Source organism: Scleropages formosus, chromosome 8, assembly GCF_900964775.1.
Source record: "Scleropages formosus chromosome 8, fSclFor1.1, whole genome shotgun sequence".
NCBI classification, from domain to species: Eukaryota; Metazoa; Chordata; class Actinopteri; order Osteoglossiformes; family Osteoglossidae; genus Scleropages; species Scleropages formosus.
The window spans coordinates 20329834-20352001 of NC_041813.1; the positions used below are offsets into that span (position 1 = coordinate 20329834).

At 42.3% G+C, this 22168-nt stretch overlaps 1 protein-coding gene across 3 annotated transcripts in view; it reads left to right on the plus strand.

The window, feature by feature from the left end:
* Window positions 1–19542, plus strand: part of bckdhb (branched chain keto acid dehydrogenase E1 subunit beta) — a 39535-nt gene extending 19993 nt beyond the window's left edge. Inside the window, exons 9-12 of one of the 3 annotated variants that reach the window (XM_018756923.2) lie at window positions 11188–11274; window positions 18715–18862; window positions 19054–19061; window positions 19214–19542. In XM_018756923.2, the coding sequence (XP_018612439.1) occupies window positions 11188–11274; window positions 18715–18855 (228 nt within the window). In that variant the 3' untranslated portion in view covers window positions 18856–18862; window positions 19054–19061; window positions 19214–19542. Of the gene's footprint in view, window positions 1–11187; window positions 11275–18714; window positions 18863–19053 lie in introns of all 3 variants that reach the window. The other 2 variants (XM_018756920.2, XM_018756922.2) reach the window with 2 other exon arrangements.
* The last annotated feature ends 2626 nt before the right edge of the window (window positions 19543–22168 follow it).

Below are 22168 nucleotides of genomic sequence, written 5' to 3' on the forward strand. Positions count from 1 at the left end.
GGGATAGAAATACAGAAGGTGCCAAACTACTATGCTGTAAAGTTAATTCTGCATGCACTGTTGTGTCATTTCACCATGTAGTTTCGGCAGTGGCAGAATACACATCTTTTTGGATCCTTTGAGGTGTTGACTTTTTGCTGCAGGCACATGTTGCTCCTTGGTGTTACCATTTTTTTAGTGGAGGAGGAAGTCACCATGTTGTGCAAGAAAGGGTCCGAGAGGTTAATGTACAGGTAAGCTCCAAGTCCAGAATATTAGGTTTGTTTGTATTGGTTTGTTAATATGCCCTTTCTTGTTGATGCATGTCTCTGGATTCAGTTCTCGTTCAGGTACTTGCCAGTGGACAGTTTAAGCTTTAAACGAATGTTCGGATGCAGAGGTTTGTCTCTTGCAGTAGCGATGGAGGTGGCAACTGGTGAAAGGACCTATAAATATACACGCCCTCCTTGTTGACAAAAGGAAGCGGCTCTTATTGCTGTCAAATGGATGGAACCAGTATTTTTCTGCTGTCTGCCACTGTCCAGTATATGTAATAGACATTCATTTACAGGACAAGCCAAATGGTAAGTTAGGGCTGCCAGGCCATGATCTGATGGTGCAGAGTGGAAACCGCCTGCGTGTTGGTGAATATAAATGGCAGTTTCGTCCAAAGGGCATGAAGTGCCCATTTCCCGCTGCGCCAGCCTGTCACTTCTCTTTGTGGGTATGGCAGTTCTGCTCTTCTGGGCTGTCCAAATCCATCTGAAAGCTACTAGCATTTAAATGTAACTATTGATATACATCTTATGTTCCAATACAAACATAAAGGCACTGATTGCTTAGTTTCCAAAAGAGTGATCTACTCTATGATTTCCCCCCAGGGTCTAATGGATGTGTCTGGTAAGCAACTGCCCACTCAGACTCTTAGTGTTGGGTCAGGCATATAATACAAGGTTTGACTGAAAAATTTTGCACTGACTGTACTGCACGTGTCCTGTTTGATGCAGCTGTCTGGTGGTTGGAGTATCAAGTCCTTGTGACTGTTTAGTAGTAGTAGGACACATGTCTCTTTAATCCTTCAGTCATCATCACAATAGTTTAACTCCTACTTTGAGATGGGGGCTGCAAGTGATGTTTCTTTATCTGTTAGACAAAGATAAATAACAGAATTCTGTGTAAAGCTCAGGAAAAGCAGTCAAACTTGAAATGTTGAATTGAGTGTATGGAACAAAAAAATGAACAGGGCGGCTTTGTTCAGGTGGTGGAACAGTGAGTAATGGCATAATGATCTGGAAGGCCAAGCACTGCTGTTAATGGTTTGGTAAGGAGGTGGAAAAAAAACTATAGTTGCTGCCTTGAAGATAGTTTCAAGAAAATTGGCTGAGTTTTTTGGGATCACTGCAAGAGGTGTATCATGGGTGATGGAAGGTGCTTTGAAAAGGAAAAGTGCCTAAAGAATCTTCAGATGCAGAATGATAGGTATAGTCTCAACTTTTGAATCAGCCGTTGTATGGACCAAGAAGACGACGTGGGTTGGCTAGTATGTGGTCATTTCAGCTGACACCCTCACTTCTCAGCTCAGGCTGCAGGTCATTAGCTAGAGCTTTGGAGGAGAACAGCAGAGGTTCAGTCTGTGCCATTTCAACTTCTGGAAACAGTCAGTGGGGAGGCGTGCCATAACATTATCATGAAATAGACTAGATTGGTTTTAATGGAGCTCTTTGGAAGCTCATTACCCAGTCGTGTTGCTTTCTCGATCTCTATTTGTAAGCTCACAATCCCCATGCCACTGACTTTGATCAGGTACCAAAAAACCCATCGGCACCATTGCTAATGCTGACAAAAGGGCTCTGAAGAAACGCATGTTTTTAATGCATAACAAGGGTCGTAATGCTAATGTAAGCATGCTAAGAGGGTTTTTTTTTTTTTTTTTCCTGCGCTCATTGATTCTCAGTTTTTGTGTCATTTTTGTTAGCCTGCACAAATAAAAACCATGTAAATGTTACCCTACAGCGCACTATTTTAGTGTGTTCCGACATAACTTTTCAGTGACAACATAAATTCCCATAATGCCACTCGGTGATGATCAAAGAGGTTCTAACAACGATACTGGAGAACTGCATGCTCCTTGCTGTAAACTCAAACCATCAGTGGATTGCCTTTGTTGAAGTTTAAAAGTTCAACTTTCCTGTGATGGCTCAGATGAGGCAGAATGTGTGCAGAGACCATGGTTGATGTCTGTAACAGTCTCCCTGTCGCCATGCTTGGCACTTCCATTTCCATATTGGTGGCAGACGTGCTGCTCTGCAGCCTTTTTTCACCTCTTCTTTTTCCTGGCCTCCTTTTTTTCACCCCACCTTGGGTTCAGAGCTGTGAATCTGTCTCCTACAGCTTGTTGTGCTTAACATGTAAAGTCCACTACTCATCGATAGTGAATGTATATTTCGTGGGCTTGGCTCTCTTAGCTTTACACTGGAGGAGAGTCAGTTAAATGGAGTTGTTGGTGTTTTGGATACAATTGCACAAGTATGCTTTTTTCAGGCTTTCCATTAGCAGTGGAGTTGCACTGCTGCTTACTGTAAGTCACATAGTGCCTAGAACTTTCCTTCAGCTGAAAATTTCTTATACTTTACATATGGAGTGTGCTGCACTTGGGAAGCGGTTCTGAAACGTTCTCTGTGGATCTCTGTTAACCGGGCTTCAAAGTGAGGTCATCATGCCTGATTTAAATGCTGATTGTAGTCATGTCTGGATTCTATAAACAAGTTAGAAACAGATACGTGTGACACTGCTAGGCTCGTTTATTGCTTGAAGGCACTCATGAGCTTGAGTATTATGTGGCCACACATAACCTGCTGAAGGATGTCCCCAAGGGCCTCAAGTGCTGCAAACGCATTTACCTCATTAATTAAGCTTTGGATGAAGTGGTTTCAGGTGGTTTGACTGACAGCAAAACAGGCATTTGGTTCCAGTTAGCTGGGGATCACTCATAGGTCACATGTTTAAACTCTCGTCTGTACCTTCGAGTTATGGATATGCAACATCTGTTGAAGGTAACAAGACAGAACAAGCACCAAACTTTTTGCACATAGCAAGTTGTGAAGGGGTGAAACTACAGATCAGCTTTTTGAGGCTTAGCTAGCAATGTTTCTGTCATTCAAATTAGTACAGACTAGTAACCCACTAGGAGTCAATGCCCCTTGCCTCAAGACCTTGGCCTGTATTAAGCCATTCCTTATTCTCCCTCATGTAGTAGGTGCTGGTACAGCTTGCTGCATGCAAGCTGTAGAGGAAGCTATATATTTTAAGTGTCCCATAATTACATACACATGGCCTGGACCTTCTAGTGCCTCTGTCTCCATCCATCTGGCTATGAGTGCAAAACTTTTTCCAGCGGAAAGGCAAGGTGCATGACTCAGGGTCTCCATTTGCTTTGTGTGCTGGGACCCGCTAACATCCACATCCGGCAACTTGGGTCCAGTTCTCCGGAGGCTCTAATGGGATGCTGTGCCAGTCACTGCTAATGACTAGCAGTTCCTCTATACGGAGCCAGTGGCCTACCAAGTGTGGCACTCAGCCGATGATGTGAAGACCTGTCTGCGTTGTTGGCAAAATGCTGGAAACAATTTGCATGAAGCAGCACACAAAGGAAGAGTGCGTTTCATGCTGCGTACTTATTGATGAGTGAGTGTAATTACTGTATTAATATGTCACACCAGCTTGATCTGTGTGTCTGACGCACTGCACAGGAGTCATTTGCACTTACAAATAAGAACTAGACTTCCATCATTACAGTAACCATATTGCCACACATGTGCTTTGGCACCTTGTGTCTTGTAGTGTTTGAAATGACACCAAGTTTAAATGTGGTCTCAGTCCTTTGACTTACAAATAATACTTTGCCACCCTTGACAAAGTCTCTGAAACATCCTGCACTATACCTCGTGAATTGCTTGCGTGCGCCACGTTTCACAAAGAAATGCCCAAACATGTCCTGCCAGCACATGGTGATTTGAACTTAGATAACATAATGATATGAATGTGGCTTTTTTGTGGTCCCGCTAGGTCTCAGCCCTCTAGCTGTCAACTGGGCTCAGTGCCAGAGCATGTACCCTCTATTCTGTGACCATGTCCTCCTCCTACTCTCTGCCACTTGAAAGCATCAAGGCTTGCGTGCCAGTTGGCTCAGCTGCTGAGGATTGCCTTGTGCGCCGGATGTATGACCTCAAGATTGACCTTTAGTTGACGGTCTTGTTCTACTGTTTTGGAGGCTTTTTTTTCCTTTTTCTCGTCCCGTCTGGTTTGATGGGTGTTTCCTTGGGTTTATACAGAATCTTTGAGAATCTCGGAAGTGTGGTTCACCTTTCACTGGCTCCAGTCATTCAGGCCTCTCATTACTGCTGAAGCACATGCACTCTGTCCATGTGTCTGTCTACATTCTTTCTCCGCCAAAATTACATGTTGAAATTCTGTTTTGTTTTTTAGCAGTTTTTTTAACAGATTTTCCTTATGCAAATATAATTTAACTTGACTCTCAAATTTTCTACGAAGTTTTGAAATGTAAAATCTCAACTATAATGGCCTCCAAGTCTTGCTCCAGTATAAAAATCTAAACACCTGTGCACAATGTGTACCTGTGTATTCTGCCTTTCAGACTGAGTTTTTAGAAACTGTTTCATTATTTTTTTTCCAACACTTGATTATAGCAAGTATCTATGGTAATAAACAACTTCCTGTATAATGCTTTTATTTCTGCTATGGAAGTTACATCTGTGAAACTTAAGGAAATATTGAAATATGCATCTCTTTAAATGGTTTATATAGTTATTTAACTAATTTATCAGTGCGCAGCTAGATTAAAAAAAAGTTAAACTCAGTTTTATCTAGCGTTTTATCATATGTTAAGTAGAATAAATTGTGTGATTCCTCTTACTAGTTGAAATGAGTTTTTTGGTACCAACTTTCTATTGCCTTTCCTTATGAATCTGTTTGAGGATTCCAGTGTGTTACACTTGTATGCCTTCATTTTCCAGTCCTAGTTATATACCTGTAAGTATTACATTATTCACAGTAACATTAATTTGGCCTTTTCTTTTTGAAAAGTCACCTACAATTCCCAGGATCCAGTAAGTCATTCAAAGCAAAGATCTTCAAGCTTCTCTCCAGTGTTACACAGGCATTTGGAAATTGTCATCTGGTCTTCAAACATTGATGCTGCTCATCCTGGTATAAAGACTCCAACCCTGGGTATTTAAAAGTCATCAGTAAGTGGACCATGTTCAGGGTGAAATGTCTGCAACTGTTTGAAACATATGAGCTGAGAATGCTAACTGGTTCTAGTGGATGAACACACAAACACCTGTGTGTATAGACCGATGGCTCCTGGAACACATTCCGTTTAAGTCCGTGTTCATGTAACATGCTGCATTGTGTTCTCTTTTTGTGAATTTTGGTACTTTATTTTTGTTCTGAACCATATTGCAAGCAAAACAAAGAAAGTGAAAGAAGAGATGCTGAAAGTCCAGAAGAACATTGCTCATAACTGGTGCATAATATATACTGTATATCCCATATAGTTCCCTGCTGTCTGAAGGTTCCCGATTCAGATTCTCTATTCTACGGTTGTACTCTTGATCAACAGCCCAATTTACTTCTGTAACATTACCCTCTGTTATAAATTGATAAAAAGTTATAACCTTTCACTTACTGTACAAAAATCATTGTACATCACTGTGGACATAGCCATCAGCTATGCAAAGAATTGTAATTCAGATGTAAAAGTTTTCAAATATACATGGGGAAGTGAAGATTCATCTGATGAATCAGATCATAACAGGAGCAGGTAATAGCTGCAGTGCCCTGGGGCAAATACTGTGTTATATGAATTGTATGTATAATTCATCATTTAGTGTAATTGGATACAGTTTAGTTTTACTACAGTACAGATGCACTGTAGTTGGCATGTACTACAGGCTCTGAGCTGGTTTATACTGGTGGAGCTCCACAGTCCACCCCTCAGCATCTGCAGCACCTAGTATGAAGACATGATTGATTGTGCTGTTTATGTTAAAAGTACTTTACCTTGCGTGAATTAAAGCACCTGCATATCTCAGCTTAAGTTTTTATAAGCCGTATATCTGGACAAGCACAAATAGCTTCTCTAACAGGAACCTGCAAAGATTCCCCCTCAGTTTTAGTTTCCCCCGTTCTTTAATCCCTTCATTTTTGGAATTTCTGCTACTTCATTTGAGAAACGATGTGTTTAGAAGATGGCAGAGGGCTGTGGGAAGAGGCGAGTGCGGGTGGCTCTGGCCCGGCAGGCCTGTGCTTTGAGCTTCCGGCAGAGGGGCCTGGTCATGGGTGGAGGTTGCTAGTGGAGCAGGGTGTGTACTCACACTGCAGTAAACACACTGCTGTGGCTAATGACAGCCCTGTGCACGGTCACCCGTAAACGGAACTGACCACTGTCGCCACCACTGGGACTCGAACCCGTGCCCAGCCACGGAGACTTGGAGAAGGAGGTGGCGATGAGCATTTAACCCTCTGATACCCCTTTGAACACCACTTTGTGCCAGGTCTCTGCTCCCTACTTTCATGATGCTTATTTCTGCTACAAGTCTTCTTTCCAAATTCTTGTAAAATAACTAAATTATATTGTCAGTTTTCAGTTAATTACAGCTGCTGTGTGTGCTGTCAGTGGGACATAGAGTGAAAATGTTGTATAAACTCTTAAATATGCGTATGGCTTAAGCCAGTTTCTCAATACCTGTGCCAGCCTGTATTAGCTGTTAGTTCACCAATGCCTGTTAGTCAAATTAATTTACATGTACATACTCACATAAAATACAAATAGGACCATACATAGTACATTGCGATTACTTTTTGACTAGCATTGTACATCTTAACATATAGGCCTGTTCCTCAGTTTACAAACCTGCACAAATATCATTAATTCTTATGGTGAAAATTCTAACTTTTTCCAAGCAGCACTGAAGTGCAGTCAGAATTCCCAGATATAACATTTTCCCTGTCTCATTTTAGAATACAATTATCAAAATTCCAAATAAATAGAATGGTCAGTACATGGGTCAGCTATAGGAATGGAGGAAGGACAGAGTCATACAGAGAAGGAAAACTGCTGAACACATTTACATATTAACTGTAAATAATATGCTATCAAACTTATTTCTTTTTAAGCTTTTTGGGGCCCATTTTCAACACTTTTTTTTCCTCCTCTTGGAAACAGTACATAAATGTCTATGCACAGCACAAGCAGGCACTTTTAGGGAAAATATGAACTAATATGGCATATGTTCCCATAGTGCTCAGCATCAGAGGGATGTGAGCATTGGACTCCCAAGTAATTGAAAACAGAGCATTAACTGAAAGTCTCTAAAATTTGCAGGAATATTTGTATCTGTATAAATACTGATTATAAACAAGATTGACAGGTATAAATTCAATGATTTTGCAAGCAAAAATTTACATTCATCCATTTAGCTGATGCTTTTCTCCAAAGCGACTAACACCGTTTAGGTACGTACAATTATTTACTCATTTATACAGCTGGGTAATTTTACTGGAGCAATTTAGGGTAAGTACCTTGCTCAAGGGTAGTACAGCTGGAGATGAGACTCAAACCTGCAACCTTTTGGATACAAAGGCTGCAGCACTAATTACTACGCTGCCAGCTGCCCGTAAGGTAAGGTACATACCTTGCTGACGGATATACCCTAAAATTTCTCTTGGAAAATTTCCCAGCTCTATAAATGGCTAAATAATTGTGGGTAGTTTAATATCGTAAGTTGATTTGCAGAGAAGTTACCGCTACATGATTAATGTAAATGCTCTTCAAAACCACCCCCAGCACTGGGTCTTGAGACAATTCTCACCAGCGTTCCTGTAAAAGTGAAACCTCTTGTATGTGTCCAGACATCTCGTTCCCAGCGGGCCAGCTGTCTGTTAAAGACTGTCAGACCGCTGTTTAGAAGTAACCAAGTTGGCCGGCAGTGCCGTCGAGAGGCACTCGGTAAATAAGCAGTTGCACCAAAGCTCAGGATGGCCATTCAGCCCTATTTATAAATGTGGAGTATGCCGGCCTTGCAGAGTGCTCCTCGCCAGGACGCACGTTCAGTCAGTTGGGTTCGATCAAGCCTGCAAACCCCTAACAAAGGAATGTCTTGCTGGCTTTGCTTGGTTTTTTGCTTGGATTAGCACTTTATTTGATAATGCTGCTTTCCCTTTATCGTCTGTGTCCTAACATTCCTTCCCAGTTCTTCAGACTCATCCACTGGTGCAGCTGAAGATTGTAGCTATGAAAAAGTAAAATGCCTAGCTGCACGGATGGGCAAAATTTGTAAGTTACTCGGTAGCAATGGTATTTAATGTTTTGTTTTACCTTGAATAGTTGCATGATTTCAACGATGGATCTACATAATTAGTCCTGAATGCAGAACAGAGCATTGTAGAAGCCTAGTCTTAAAAGAGGAGCTTTGGGGGAAAGAAACTGTGACCTTTCTTTAGAAATTGCAGGGCAACTTTAAGGTGTTCTTTTTCCCGTTCCGTTGTTGTGTTCCAGTTGTGAAATATGCATTTAGAGCAGTCAGGATGAGGGAGAAATGTGGCTTTTCCATGGCTTATAATCTCTCTGAGACAGATCACATATAAATCAACGTTGGGGCTTCTTTTCAGTACGTGACTCAGAAGTCAGTAAGCACTATTTCTTCTGAACACAGTGTCTCTGCATATCTTTGAGTGCCTTATATGCATGCAGCTCCCTGCCTGTCTTTGTGTACACATGCTTCTCTGTGTGTCTGTTATATGGCTATGCAGAAAATCATCGGGCCTAATGACTGTCATGAGTTGGCAGCAGTTACCATTAGGGATCCTCCACTATGTTTAACAGTTGGCAACAAACATTGTAGGTTGAAAGCAAAATTTCATTCTTGAAGGATTCTACCCTGCTGACTCACTGAATCATGGATTATCTTCCCGGTGGCTTGTATGGGACACGCATCTATCTTACATTTATTCTCTTTTATTCTGTTGTTCTTGAGTGGCAAGTTTTGCAGTGTGTGTGTCTCACAACTCCTGGTCTATGGGCTCAAATCGGTCTCGGTCTATGTGGAGCTTGCAGCTTCTGATGGTATATTTTCTCTGGATGTTCTGCTTCTTTCAGGTGATCAGTATCCAGAAGATGAGCTTCTGCATGTGAACTGCTCAACTGTGATAAGGAGAGGCTGGCAGGACCGGGCCTCCACTTAGCTGGACTCATTGAAGTATTTTTCTGTAACCTCTTGGTGGTTTACTACCCCATGTAAATGTTATGAGCTAGCTAGGGTTGAAAAAATGATTGTGGGAGGAGTAAAGGAATATACTGAAAAAATACAAAAAACCTTTTGAGTGCTAAGAATTTTAGAGAATGTATTTACCACTATATTTTGAGTGGAAGGCTGTACCATCTGAAATTTTAATTTCTTATGAGCCGAATGTAACGCCACAGGCGGGTGGTGTCTGATATTTGATCTGGAAAGAATATGGTTTATTCTAAGGATCTAAAGAAATATGCTGTGGAGATGGAAGAATGGAGACAGAGACGGGGGCGTCTGAGGTTTGCTCTGGTGGTTACTGTGGTCTGTTGTGGGCAGAGCCTTCTCTTCTTTCTCCTCCTACTCTTCTTCTTTGTGTGGCTTCTATGTGGAACCACTGTAACCCCACAGGAAGCCTCAGCCCTGTGATTACCATATCGACCCCCCCTATTCTTTCCATCCCTCTCTTCTCCCATTCAGTTCTCTATTGCTGTCCACGTCTCTTCGTTATAATCTTCTGTTTTTAGCCGGATCTTGCGTATGCGTGTTCATGCGCATGTGTGCATCCACGAGAGTCTATCTGATTAAACTCGAAACCTGCATGGCTCACAGATTGCCCTGCCTTGCTCCCTAAACACTCTGGAAATAATTATAGCGATTACAAGGATGAAATTAAACCTTGCTTTAATGTCATCGTCAGGCTGGTCACAATGCGGCGTTATCGTAAAGTGACGCACTTGGCCTTTTGCGCATGTAACGTGATACTGTGTGGAATTATTCTGCTGGTGCTGGCATAGAAATGTCACCCATTGTTTAAGGCCTGCCAAAGGTCAGAGTAATCCTTAAGCGTCTTTTTAACAGTGTCTGTCCTTGTTTTCTTCCTGGCCTTCATTGCCAGGCTGTTTTTCCCTCAGTCACCACGAGTGTTGTGTTGCAGAGCAGCTGTTTCTCCAAGCGTGGAAGTTAAAAGATGAGCCCCCTTGTTTAATGTGGTTGCTTTGCTGGTGTTTGGCCATGAGTGAGACAAAGTTTGAGTGTTTGTGGAGCAAGACCAATGACACACCAGCCATAGTGCCGAAAGGTAAACTAGCATGAGGTACCTCCCAGGCCTCTCCCATGCGGTTCTCTGTTGACCAGTTGAAAGGGTCCTTCAGTGGGAGTTGAGGTTCAATCCTGGTTGCTTGATTGTAGGTTAAGTGCTCTAAAAACTACACTACATGCTACCCCTAACACATCTCAATTATATAAAATGATGACACATTTTTTGCTGCTTTGGATATAGCTAGTGCTTGTTGGTAGCGCTGTATGGTGCAAAGCAAGAGCCCACTGTCCCACTGCTTAACGAACGGTAATGAATAAGGGAGTTGGGGTTGGGGTTTAAGTTTAGAGATGGCTTAACCATAACCTTCTACATTTTTCATCCTTTGTACTCCACTCTCAGAAATCCAGCTCTTGACTTCCCTCTACACGTGGGAAAGTAGAAGTGTTTTTTCTTTAACAAACTGTATATTGATTTCAGCAGGTTTTTTTATTTGCAAAACTCACTGTACTCTTTGCTGCTGATTTTGTACTTGAAGTATGAAGGCACCTACATGCCAAGTCAACAGCTGCCCATTAAAGTGTTATCCCTTTAACACCATATTGTGTTTTTTGGTGGTTAATTCAGTCTGATATTTGTTTTCAAACTTAGAGTAATTATTCTGCACGGAAAGGCACTAATTTTTGTGCTGTTCATGCAAACTATTCCAGCAAAAAAGTTCAGTTTACAGGAAGTAGACTGTACATGTTGCAAAAATTACTGCAAACTATATTGGTTGAGTAAATGTTTTCCATAGCGCTGCATGGAAATGGTGTGTTATGTATTGACTTGCGATCATTTGTACATGTCGGTGTTTTACAGTCAGTGGTGAAGACAGGACGACTGCTCGTCAGCCACGAAGCCCCAGTGACTGGAGGATTTGCTGCTGAAATCAGCTCCACGGTGCAGGTACGACTTGGATCTACAGATTGTGAGACACAAAGAAGGTGACGAGTACCAGGGTCTTTGGTAATCTTCTTCATGTCACAACAGAGTCTGTTTGTAGTACCTGGTGGTGGTCGGATTACTCAGCGATGACCACTTTCGCCTGTCATGCTGGGCTGTCTCTGTCTTTGGGTGACAAAAGTGTGGAAAGGCACTGGTTTACTGTGATTGTTGATCACTTTCGGATATTCAATAAGCACATTGCATTGGTATGTATACATTGTTCTGGGTTTACCCGCAGAACACTCTTGTCGCATTGTGAACATTCACAGTGGTGCAGTGGGCAGTAATGGTGCCTCACAGCTCCTGGGCTGTGTTCAGACTTGGGTTCAAATCCATCTCAGGCTGTGCAGAACATTCATGCATTCATATGGGTTTCCTAGTACAAGTCAAAGATGCTTTTGGACTGGGGGGCTCTAAATTGCACTTACTCTATGAATATGTGTGTGTTACGTGGCTCTGCCACATAAATGGGTAAATGATTTTAGGGAGTTTAGTGCCTAGCACAGTAAATAACACTTTCAGTCTGAGGAAACCTATGGACCCCTCCTAGAAAATTTCCATCAATACATTTAGAGAAAATATTACACTGAATTGGGGGGGCACAGTGGTGCAGCGGGCTTGTCTGGGGCCTGCTCTTTGGTGGGACTGGGGTTCGAGTCCTGCTTGGGGTGCCTTGTGTGACGGACTGGCATCCCATCCTGGGTGTGTCCCCTCCCCCTTCGGCCTTGCGCCCTGTGTTGCTGGGTTAGGCTCCGGCTCACCACGACCCCACTTGGGACAAGCAGTTGTAGGTCCGTGCGTCCGTGCGTGTTATTTCATTGAAACGTCATTACCTTTATGTTGAATAATTTCATAGATGATAGTAGAATTACTAGTAATGTTTCTAATTTTAACTGCCATTCACTTAGCCAGTGTTAAGCAAGCCTGTGGCTCATGGATGCCAAATTAAGACGCCATACTTTATCATTATTTACTAGCAACCTACATATGTCTTTGTTGGCTCAGTGATTAGGAATTTTGACTTGGAAACTGAAGGTCATGGGTTCAAATTCTATTCCCACTCATACTTAAGGTACTTATTATTCAGTCGGAATGCCTTGATGTATAAATAGGTAAATCATTATAAAGTTGACTTATTTGACATAACTCTTCAATCATGCCAGACTGTACATTTAACTGACTCAATTTAATGTGCCTCATCTGTGACAATGCTTCTTGTTTTTGAGCTGTAATGTGATTTACAACTTTGTTTAGTTCATGATTTCTCTTGACCTGTAAAAGTTAATACGATAAATCTTCTCCATGAATAATTTTAGCTTTTCTGTTAAGCTTTGATGGAGGTTTATCCTGTGGCATAATACTTTTCAGGAAACCTGTGCTTTGTTAAAGTGCATAAAACCATAAGCCTACATCAGGTTACTCAGTATGCCTCTGTTATCTAATAAATGTGCAAATGAGCTCACTGTTTGTTAATCAGAAAGGTGCGTCATGAGGGAACGCAGTCTGTTGTTTACACTTCATTTTCCATGTATGTAAGTGCGGTGGCTCATCATTTCAGAACACTGACAGCATGGAAGCCTTGGGGAGGACATTGTTCCTGTTTCCAGTTAGGGCTGCTTTCTGTTATTCATGCGGGTGTTTATGCTTTGTTTCTCATCTGAATGCTTTCCTGGTGAATCTGCGGCAGTGTGTTCTGTTCTCCAAGAATGGTAATGGGGGTCCTTCGGTGGTTACTTGCTATAATCAATTGCGTTTGTTAATGTCCGGCACTCTTTGAAGGCTCAAGCACAAAAAAAAAGATTACCCATTCATTCACGTTGGTGATGCTTTTCTCCAAAGTATAGCAGTTCGATTCCAAAAGCAGCAGTTCTAAGGACCCAGGTTTGAATCCCACCACCTGCTGCAGAACCCTTGATCAAGGTACTTGATATGAATTGCTCTCATAAACATTTCAGATAAACGAGTAAATACAGATGTAAATTGTGTTTTTGCAGAACAGAGCTGTTCCTTTTTTGGAAACACGTGTAAATTGAAGACAGACATCAGATAGTAGCCGCAGCACAGTTTCACAGTTGTCTTTCTCTGAAGTGACCAAAACGGTTTCAGGCTGGACAACTGCACCATCGGGGGTAACCGAGGAGAGATTACTGTGAGGGAGGCATCTGGGCCATTACTGAAGAGCTGGAAAATTATTCATTCCTTAATTTGTGACTAAGAGGGTGGTTGTGTCTCCTGCTCATTGGCCTTCACCTCCCCCCAAGACTGTTACTGTCTGTGTTTCTGATGTGACCTTCAGCCTTATTAATGTGCACATCAGCATTCAGGGACCCCCTGTTACTGAGAGAAAACCCAGGTTCCCACTTCATCATAACTGGGATATGAACAGACACACTTGAATACCAAAAACTGCAGACCTTCGCTCTGGATATTAATATTTTTCAAGGCTGTCGCTTAATGTCGAGGTCACAAACATAATGTGAAATAAGGATAAAGGCTGGTGAATCACTTTATCTGATCAAGTCTCTCGCTCTTTTGCCCTTCCTGTCTGTTTTTGTAACTCACGGGGATGCACACATTGTAATTGCTCAGTGTTTTAAAAATGAACTTTACTCTATCCCTTTGTCCATCCTGTCTATCATGGATGCATATGCACCCATCCCTCATGTATCAGGGGTTAATTTTCTCAGTAAAATTGAGGTCTCTTTTATTAAGGGGTTAAATTAGCATTATTTTGTTTCGGGGAAAATAATATGTCACAGTGGCACAGCGAGTGGCGCTGCTGTCTCACAGTGCCTGGGTGGTACAAGAGGGCGTGGGCTCGATTCCGACTCAGCCTGTGTGGTGTTTGCGTGGGTTTCCTTCCACAGTCCAAAAACATGCCATTCAGGTTCACCCATAGTGTATGAGTGACAGAGTGTTTGTGTTCCGCTGATATATGGATGAATGACCCATTGTAGGTAGTGTATCTAGCAGCGTAAGTCACCACGGTGAATAAGGTGTGTGGCTGATAAAAGTACATAGTTTGCTGGAAGTTGCTTTGGAAAGTGTCTGCTAAATAATAAATGTAAATTAGTTTTATTAAAAGTAATTATTTGCTTCCCTGATGAAAAATGTCTCAAAGAACTAAAAACAATATTTTATTTATGACGGTAGCAACACCAATGTAATTATAACACATGTAACAAGAAGTTGACTTATCCCAATTAATACTGGTACCATGAATTGTGCAGGAGAGTGAAATTTTTCTATACCATCACCTTCATACTCTTGAGTTCCACAGGAGAAGCACTGTGGTTTCTATGTGATTCCAATAGTTTATATTTTGATACAGTTTAAAGCTTGCATGAAATCTGCTTTAATTAGGGTTACCATCTTCAAGGTTGTGATTCGTTGACACTGTCCATGAGACAAGAAGTGGGAAGCAGGAAGTACAGTGAATGTGCAGTAGTTTTGTTACAAAAAAGCATAGTGTATGTGTGAGTCAAAACGCATAGTAGGCAGTAAACAAAATACCTGTTGTGAAATTACAGCATTACCAGAAAAATGTTGTTCCACTGAATAATAACAGTTGTATGGAAAAATATGTATTTTCATTGTAGAATCCCTGCTGTAAGAGGCAAGGGTGTCCTGGAATTCACCTGTGATTAGTTTGGCATGTCAGTGGTGAAAAGATGTCTTCAGTGGGTGCTGAGATTTAATGTATATTAGTGCAACAGAGATTGCGTGTAGTAGGTCATGACGACAGTAAGACCTTATTTCCTCTCAGTGACTTTCTATACAGGAGGCTGTTCGCCAAAAGTCTGAGCTGTCAATTTGCTGCATTTTAAGTAGTTACTCCTGCACGCCCTGTAAACACAGACACACACATTCATCATGATGTATAAATAGACACATTTCCTTCAAATCATGCTTACATAGGACAGAACTGATCACGCTAAATCCACATGCTCTTCAGGATGCAAAGGATCGGAGAGTTTCCCTGCATGCAACACTTCGCTGCGTGTGTGTTTCAGTGTCTGTCTACTCCACATGACCCTTTAAAAAGGCCTTGTGTGGTTTCACACCCAGCAGGATGCTGAGTCCAAAAGAGAATCACTGAAATTTTCTGCCCAAGGTCCAAACACTGTGGAAAAACCACTGACCTCCAAAACCTGAATTTTATATGTGTAACACACCTGTATATCTGGGATTGTACCACGTTTCGGTATGTCTAGCATCAGTTTAAATTGAAAAAGCATTTTAATAATACATGAAGTATGTTCTGAAGCTCAGCTCAGTAAATTGCCTCTGAAATGTCTATTTTTGAATGAGAATGAGAGAATTAGAATGACTTTTGAATGAGAAATGGAATAAATGCCTAGTTTTCCCACAACTTGCTTATTTACATTGTTTTGGACAGTTTTAGTGGCTTGGATTGAGGTTTTTTCGGTTCCACAGACCTCCTGGGCTGTGCATTTTGATGCGAGTCCGATTCTTGCTTCATCTGTGTGCAGGTTGTGGGTTTCCAAAGACACTGTCAAGATGAGTGCAGGACTTGAATTTTTATTTTCATTTTTTGCGCTCTTTTGATTATAAACATGGTGGTAAGATCCAAGACTACAGGCAGACAAGTACCTTGATCGGTCAGTGTCAAACATGGAAACAAACTAAATGCACATCCATCATGAGGGGGGACAAAAGTAAATGCACATTTTTTTTCTTCATATAAATCTTCTTTTAATCCTAGAGGTACCTTTTAGTTTGGAACCATTCTTTTTCTTTCTTCACTCTTGCATGGTCCGCTGCTGCTGTTTTTTTTTTTTTTTTTTTTTTTTTTTTTTTTTTTTTTTTTTTTTTTTTTGGAAAACGGTGTTATCGGACGGCTCCAGGCCAGAACAGGGAACAAACGGATCGGTGAAGAGGGGTTGTGAGTTGGAGCCCCCCACAGGAACACCGCAGCAGCAGGCACTCTGAGCTCCAGCACAGACCGCGTGAACCACGTGTTTCTGAGGAACCTGCCTCAGATTGTCCTGCTAAACCCTTTACGGACACACTGGATTCCTAGTTGACAAGAGGTTATAAATACAAAACGTAACTGAAAAAGCAGATTATAGCTTTAAAATCCCATATTTGACAAGACACTCTGACTTCCAGCTGTGCTGTCATATTTTTGTTCTTAAATGCAAGTTCATGACATGCAATAATGTTCCTCCCAAAGATGGAACTCAAATCATATATGGTCGGCTACCCCTAAAACATTTTTACCACATTTGCAGTGTCTCAAGTGACATTGATGGCAGCAAGAAGTATTTGAATACTTATGCTATACTGCAAAGGTTAGTTCAAGTATTAGATTTTTTTTTAAAAAAATAAACCATGACAGGTGATGCAGTCAGAAATAGTAGATACACAATTGGAAAGTGTGAGACACTATTTTAAAACAAAGTGGTCAAAAAAAAACATGCAGACAATGGTGACGAAGTAGTGCAACAATCTGCTTTTTCATGTGCTTCTAAAAGCTTGTTCAGCACCCTCACTAAACTGGCACTTTTCTGAGCTGTGATACTATTTTACATCAAGGTAAATACACATCTGTCATCTGATTGACAGGGATTTTATTCATGTTTAGGTAGTCAGACAATATTTGAAAACATGACATGTGTATGTGTTTTATATAAATGTGAATGAAAAAACGTCAGCTAAATGCATAAGTGTGTGTGTGTGTGTATTATGTGTACTATGTGTAGTATGAAGAAATATGAAACAAAGGGTTTTCAGCCCACCAGACACTCCCAACCCCCTACCAGTCCATTGTGCAGAGGATTCGCTGTTTTATGCAAACATCATAGCCTTGGAACTGTCCGCAAAGATGAGCAGTTTTCCCCCCTCCATTGAACTCTTGAGTGGGGTGTGTTCTCTTTTTGTTGGGCTGCAGTAATCAAATTGTTATTTTCGTGCCATTTGATTATTATTTATGTATAAGACAAGGAGTCATGCTGTCAGTGGGATAATAACCTTCCCTGAGCCATGTAGTTGTTAATTTTTAATACATCCCTTTGGTGTGGTAACAGGCATGTCGCAGGTTCCATCCTCAGTCGAGGCGTAAAAAATAACGTTCTGTGGATGAGTTCCACCCACAATAAAAACGTGTCCAGTACACACTGTGAGCCTGACAGGGTGCTAATTTAAAAGGGTAGTGGTTACGACTGAAGTTTGATGAAAGCCTTACCAATGCACTGCAGCAGAGATTTGGAGAAACTGGAAATGTTACTGAAATCCTTTTGCACCCTCTGAGGTTCAGATAAATACTGCTGTTAATCTTCTGAGTATACACCCACCCATCATCGGATACGTGTGTGTAACCAGCAGGTGTACACTCGCGCTTGTTCTCGTTTGACCTGCTCTTGTTCACGACATGTCTGTAATCTCCATCCAAATATGGGCAGGACCTGGGCTTCATGCCCATCATCTGTCAGCAGGTACCCATTTACCAGCGGCTGTCGGTGTGGTCAGCTACATCAGAGGCACATCCCACATGGACACGTGTGCCCCAAGCATACATTTTTCACAGCTTTTTCCACACATCCTAAAACACACACACATGGGCTGTGTACCTCCGCTTTAACACAGACAGACAGTGACCTGATGATTCTGTAGATAGAAATGTATAAACTACTGGTTCCTTCCCAAGACAATGGTTGAGTACATGAATTTTCTCGTTCTTCGTACCATACGGTATAATACAGTACATGGTAGTGCTGACTTGTGCTGTTTTACCTGTTTCTCAACAGCCAAATGCATAGAAAAGTCCCCCCCGCTCCCCCCAGATAACCATGTTGCATTACTATCTTAGTACTTCAACCACTTTTCATCTTTGTCTCAGGTTTGGGGAGCCGTCTCACCCTGTGACTCCTGTGAGTCCTTAGTCAGTTGCTGTAAGTGTGTTCTGGTTTTTTTTTTTTTTTTTTTTTGGCCTGTGTGGCAACAATAATTACATCCGTATGGAGAGAGAGAGAACTCGTGTGTGTAATGGAGCCGTAGGGTGATTTGTCAGCTTTCATCCTCATTTCTGGTTCACGCTGGTGGCAACTGAGTGTATGTGAAACGAGGTCATCGAGGGCCCTTTCGCTGGCCCTTTTGCCAGCCCTACGGAAACATGCCTCTTGGTGTGCTGGTGACATCACCCAGAAAGCCTGCGGCCAAGCCCCGGTGACTAAGGGGACGTGAGCTAAAACCCCTGGTCAGCCGTGTCGTTCCATCTACATTCGCACCAACCCTACAGTGTGTGACAGTAAATGTGACAAGAGCACATTTACACCAACTATACAGCATATACAATATTGGCAGCGTTGCTGGATATTTTGCTCATAGTTAGTGGTCCAGTTTGGCCCAGCTAACAGTGTCATGTTACTGTTTACACAGGAAGAGTGTTTCCTGAACCTGGAGGCTCCCATCACTCGGGTGTGTGGCTATGACACACCCTTTCCACACATCTTTGAGCCTTTCTACATCCCTGACAAGTGGAAGTGCTTCGATGCTGTCAAGAGAATGATAAACTACTGATCTCCAGGTGGTGTCTCTCTGCCTGTCTGTCTGTCCATCTAATCCAGTGTTCCACTATTCTGTGACACTGTCCACCTTGTGTTAAGCACCTTCATATGTACCGATAGGATGATTTTGTGAATTGATTTGCATGATGTGTGTCACCTAGTGATTTCACAGACCCATTTCTCCAGTTCTTATAATGAAATACTGTCCCAGTGTTGCAGGTTAGCTCATCTCCCTCTGCTCCTCAGCATCCTTTTGAACCCCAGTTGTGATGCACTCAAGGGGAAGGGACGGCTGGTTTCCCGCAGCTAGGTGCTCCTGCATGTGGTGGCCCATGGGTGTTAGCAAGCAGCCCTTATGTGGTTCCTTTCAGATCCTTGAAGGTCCTCCACTGTGAGTTTTCTCTGCTACTCACCAACTCACCATCCTCATCAGTGTGTGCTCCTGACCGTGGAGAAGCAGCGGTGTCCGTGACGCCTCCGACAGATCCGTCCAGCGGTGTCCTGCCGCCAGCTGGCTGCGGTCAAGCGTCCATTCCTCAGTGCTCGTGAGGATGCCGTAGGAGCTCCTTTGGAGTCCACTGGAATAACGCACCACTTTGGCTCAGTGTGTGAACGCCTTTTGTTTTATTTTGCTGCTGGTGACTCAACTAGATGTTCTGTTTTAGATTTGAACAAATAAAACAAGCTTACATTGGGCTTATTGGCTCTGTTCAATACCTCTTTCCACCCTTCTCTCTCTCCGACCACTGACCTTTAACCATCACTGGTGCTTTTTGTCATGTTATTTAGTACACCTTGGAAATGCCATGTGTTGTTCACGTTCAAACATTGCACAAAAACTTCTTTACATAAATGCTGACATTTATGGGTGTTTGTCCTGTTCTGTGAGTCTTTATTTTGCCAGTAAGTGTGTTGTTTTTTTTATGGGAATTCAGTTCCCTTCAGTATATTTAAAAAGGACAGTTTATTTGGAACAGGAATTTTTCAGAATGTGCCTAACTTGCACATTCATTACACTTTATTTCTGCAGAAAATTTACACGTTAGGGTTTTTTTTTTTTCCCCCCTGAAAGGATTTTGTCATGGAGAAGGATTTAGTATGAACAGAATTGAATTATATTAGTTTTCTATAAATGCTCTCACTCAACAGTAGATTGATTGAAACATGGGCTGATAACCTGAAGGTTGCAGGGTTCTGTACCTGCTGTTTTGTTTCTGGTCTGTTCAATAGATTTAGTTTGAATTATGCAGTAAAATGTCCCACTGTATAAAACACTTGAACTACAGGTTGTTGATAAAATTATGCTGTAATCTGCATTCCAATATGCGCATTGCAACTTCTTAGCTGTTGACCTTCCCACTAATGATGTTCTTTTTTTCCTGCCTGCCCCTGTGCTCAGATAAGGTTTTGACCACAGCCAAGTGTGTTCTCTGCTATGTTTGACAGTTTTTTGTTATTGTTTGTGTGTGGAAACTAGTTGCGTCAAGTGTTCGTTACTTTCTGCTGTTAACCAGTGTTCACACCCTGGAGTAACATCTGACCTTTGTGGAATGATAACAGTAATATTTGCATTCTTTCAACGAACACCATCCTTTAAAGCTGGCGCCTGATTACAGTTGCACTTTCCAACCCGTTTTTGAACACTTGGAGCATCTTGCATGTTTAGGCTTTCGTAGGCAAACGAATGTGAGGGTGGTCCAGGGAGGGGTCTAAAGGAGGAATTCTCAACTTTTAAACAATCTAGTTTTTTATGGAGTAAGAACCACAGTCTGAAGTATATCAAATTAATCGAAATAATTTAAATATCAGCTACTGAAATAGTTTAAAATATTTAATTTACACATCTAATACCAGTTTAAATGTGTTTTCTTGGCTGCGTTAAAAGTGCTAGAACTGGAACTGTTAACGAATGACCCAGCAGCAGCATACAGCACACTCCAAAAGTTCTTGGTTTTATTTGAAAATGACATGGTATGAGACAACCAAACTTCTGGTCCCACAGCAATGTTTGCCAGGGTTTCCAAACCCAGGAGCATGTAGTACACAGCATGTGACCGGTGTTACCTGTGGTCAGTGTCTCATTGCACAAAGATGTGCGTGCCCCATGTCAAAACGAGGATCGCGCCAAACTGTTTTTAGACCATCAAATTGCTCAGGCCCACCGGGGAATGCAGCTCAATGCACATTTTTTACTCAATGTTTCCTTCGAGGCGAGTAGCGCAGTAGCTCAGACAGCCTTGTGCAAGCCCCAAGAACGGCTTTAAGAGGTGTGATGGAATAATGAGATCCTAAAACACTTTCGCACTGCAAAATTATTGAATAAAGATTTTACTGAATAGGGGGGCGAGGTGACGCTGTGGGTTTGCCCAGGTTCCACACTCTGGTGGGTCTAGGGTTGAGAGTCCTGCTTGGGGTACCTTGCGGTGGACTGGAATCCCGTCCTGGGTGTGTTCCCTCCCCCTCCAGCCCTGTGCCCTGTGTGCTGGGTTAGGCTCCAGCTTACCGTGACCCCACCTGGGACAAGCGGTTTCAGATTGTGTGTGTGTGTGTGTGTGTGTGTGTGTGTGTGTGTGTGTGAGTGTGAGTGAGAGAGAGAGAGAGGTTATGTTGCAGTTTTGCAGTAGTGGGAATTGGATATGATTAGATACAATGGCTGTGTGTAACAAATAGCCCACAGATAGTTATATACATACATGTAGTTATGTCAGCTTTACTGTTCTGTTTACTATTCCGCTATTGGCATAATAATGCCATGGCTGTGGGAGGCACAGCAGACACAGTGACAACCTGAAAGCTTTAGTGAACCTTGTCATGTTGGAATAAATCCGGTACCAGCGAGTGTTTGGCGCCTGAGTCTGCTCTCCTGAGTCCTCCTCTGCATCCAGTCTACAAGCCTCAAACCACGGAGAAAATATAAAGATAAAGCACTGCCTGTCATTGTGGTCGAGGGACTGGGCCCGCCCAAGGGCGAGGCCGCCTGCATGACCTCTGACACAAAGGATATAATACTATACATCACTCTTGCACTGTGTTATTACCCACTATATATAAAACTGCTATGGAAGAGATGCCCATTCCTCCAGATGATGCCCCACCCCAGAGGGCACGGGGACAGATGGGTCAGACCCCACAGCACCATGCTACTCGCTGCCCACTTGTGCCCTAGGTGGGTGACTGCTGGCCTACGCGTGGGGGCTTGGCATCCTCACGGATGGGTGAATTATGACTGACACTTTTCAGAACCTTGCGAACTGGAATGATGTGAACATGACTTGATTTCCAGTAACTCATTTTACAGTTTAACGGTGCTGATGTCAAAGTTGAAA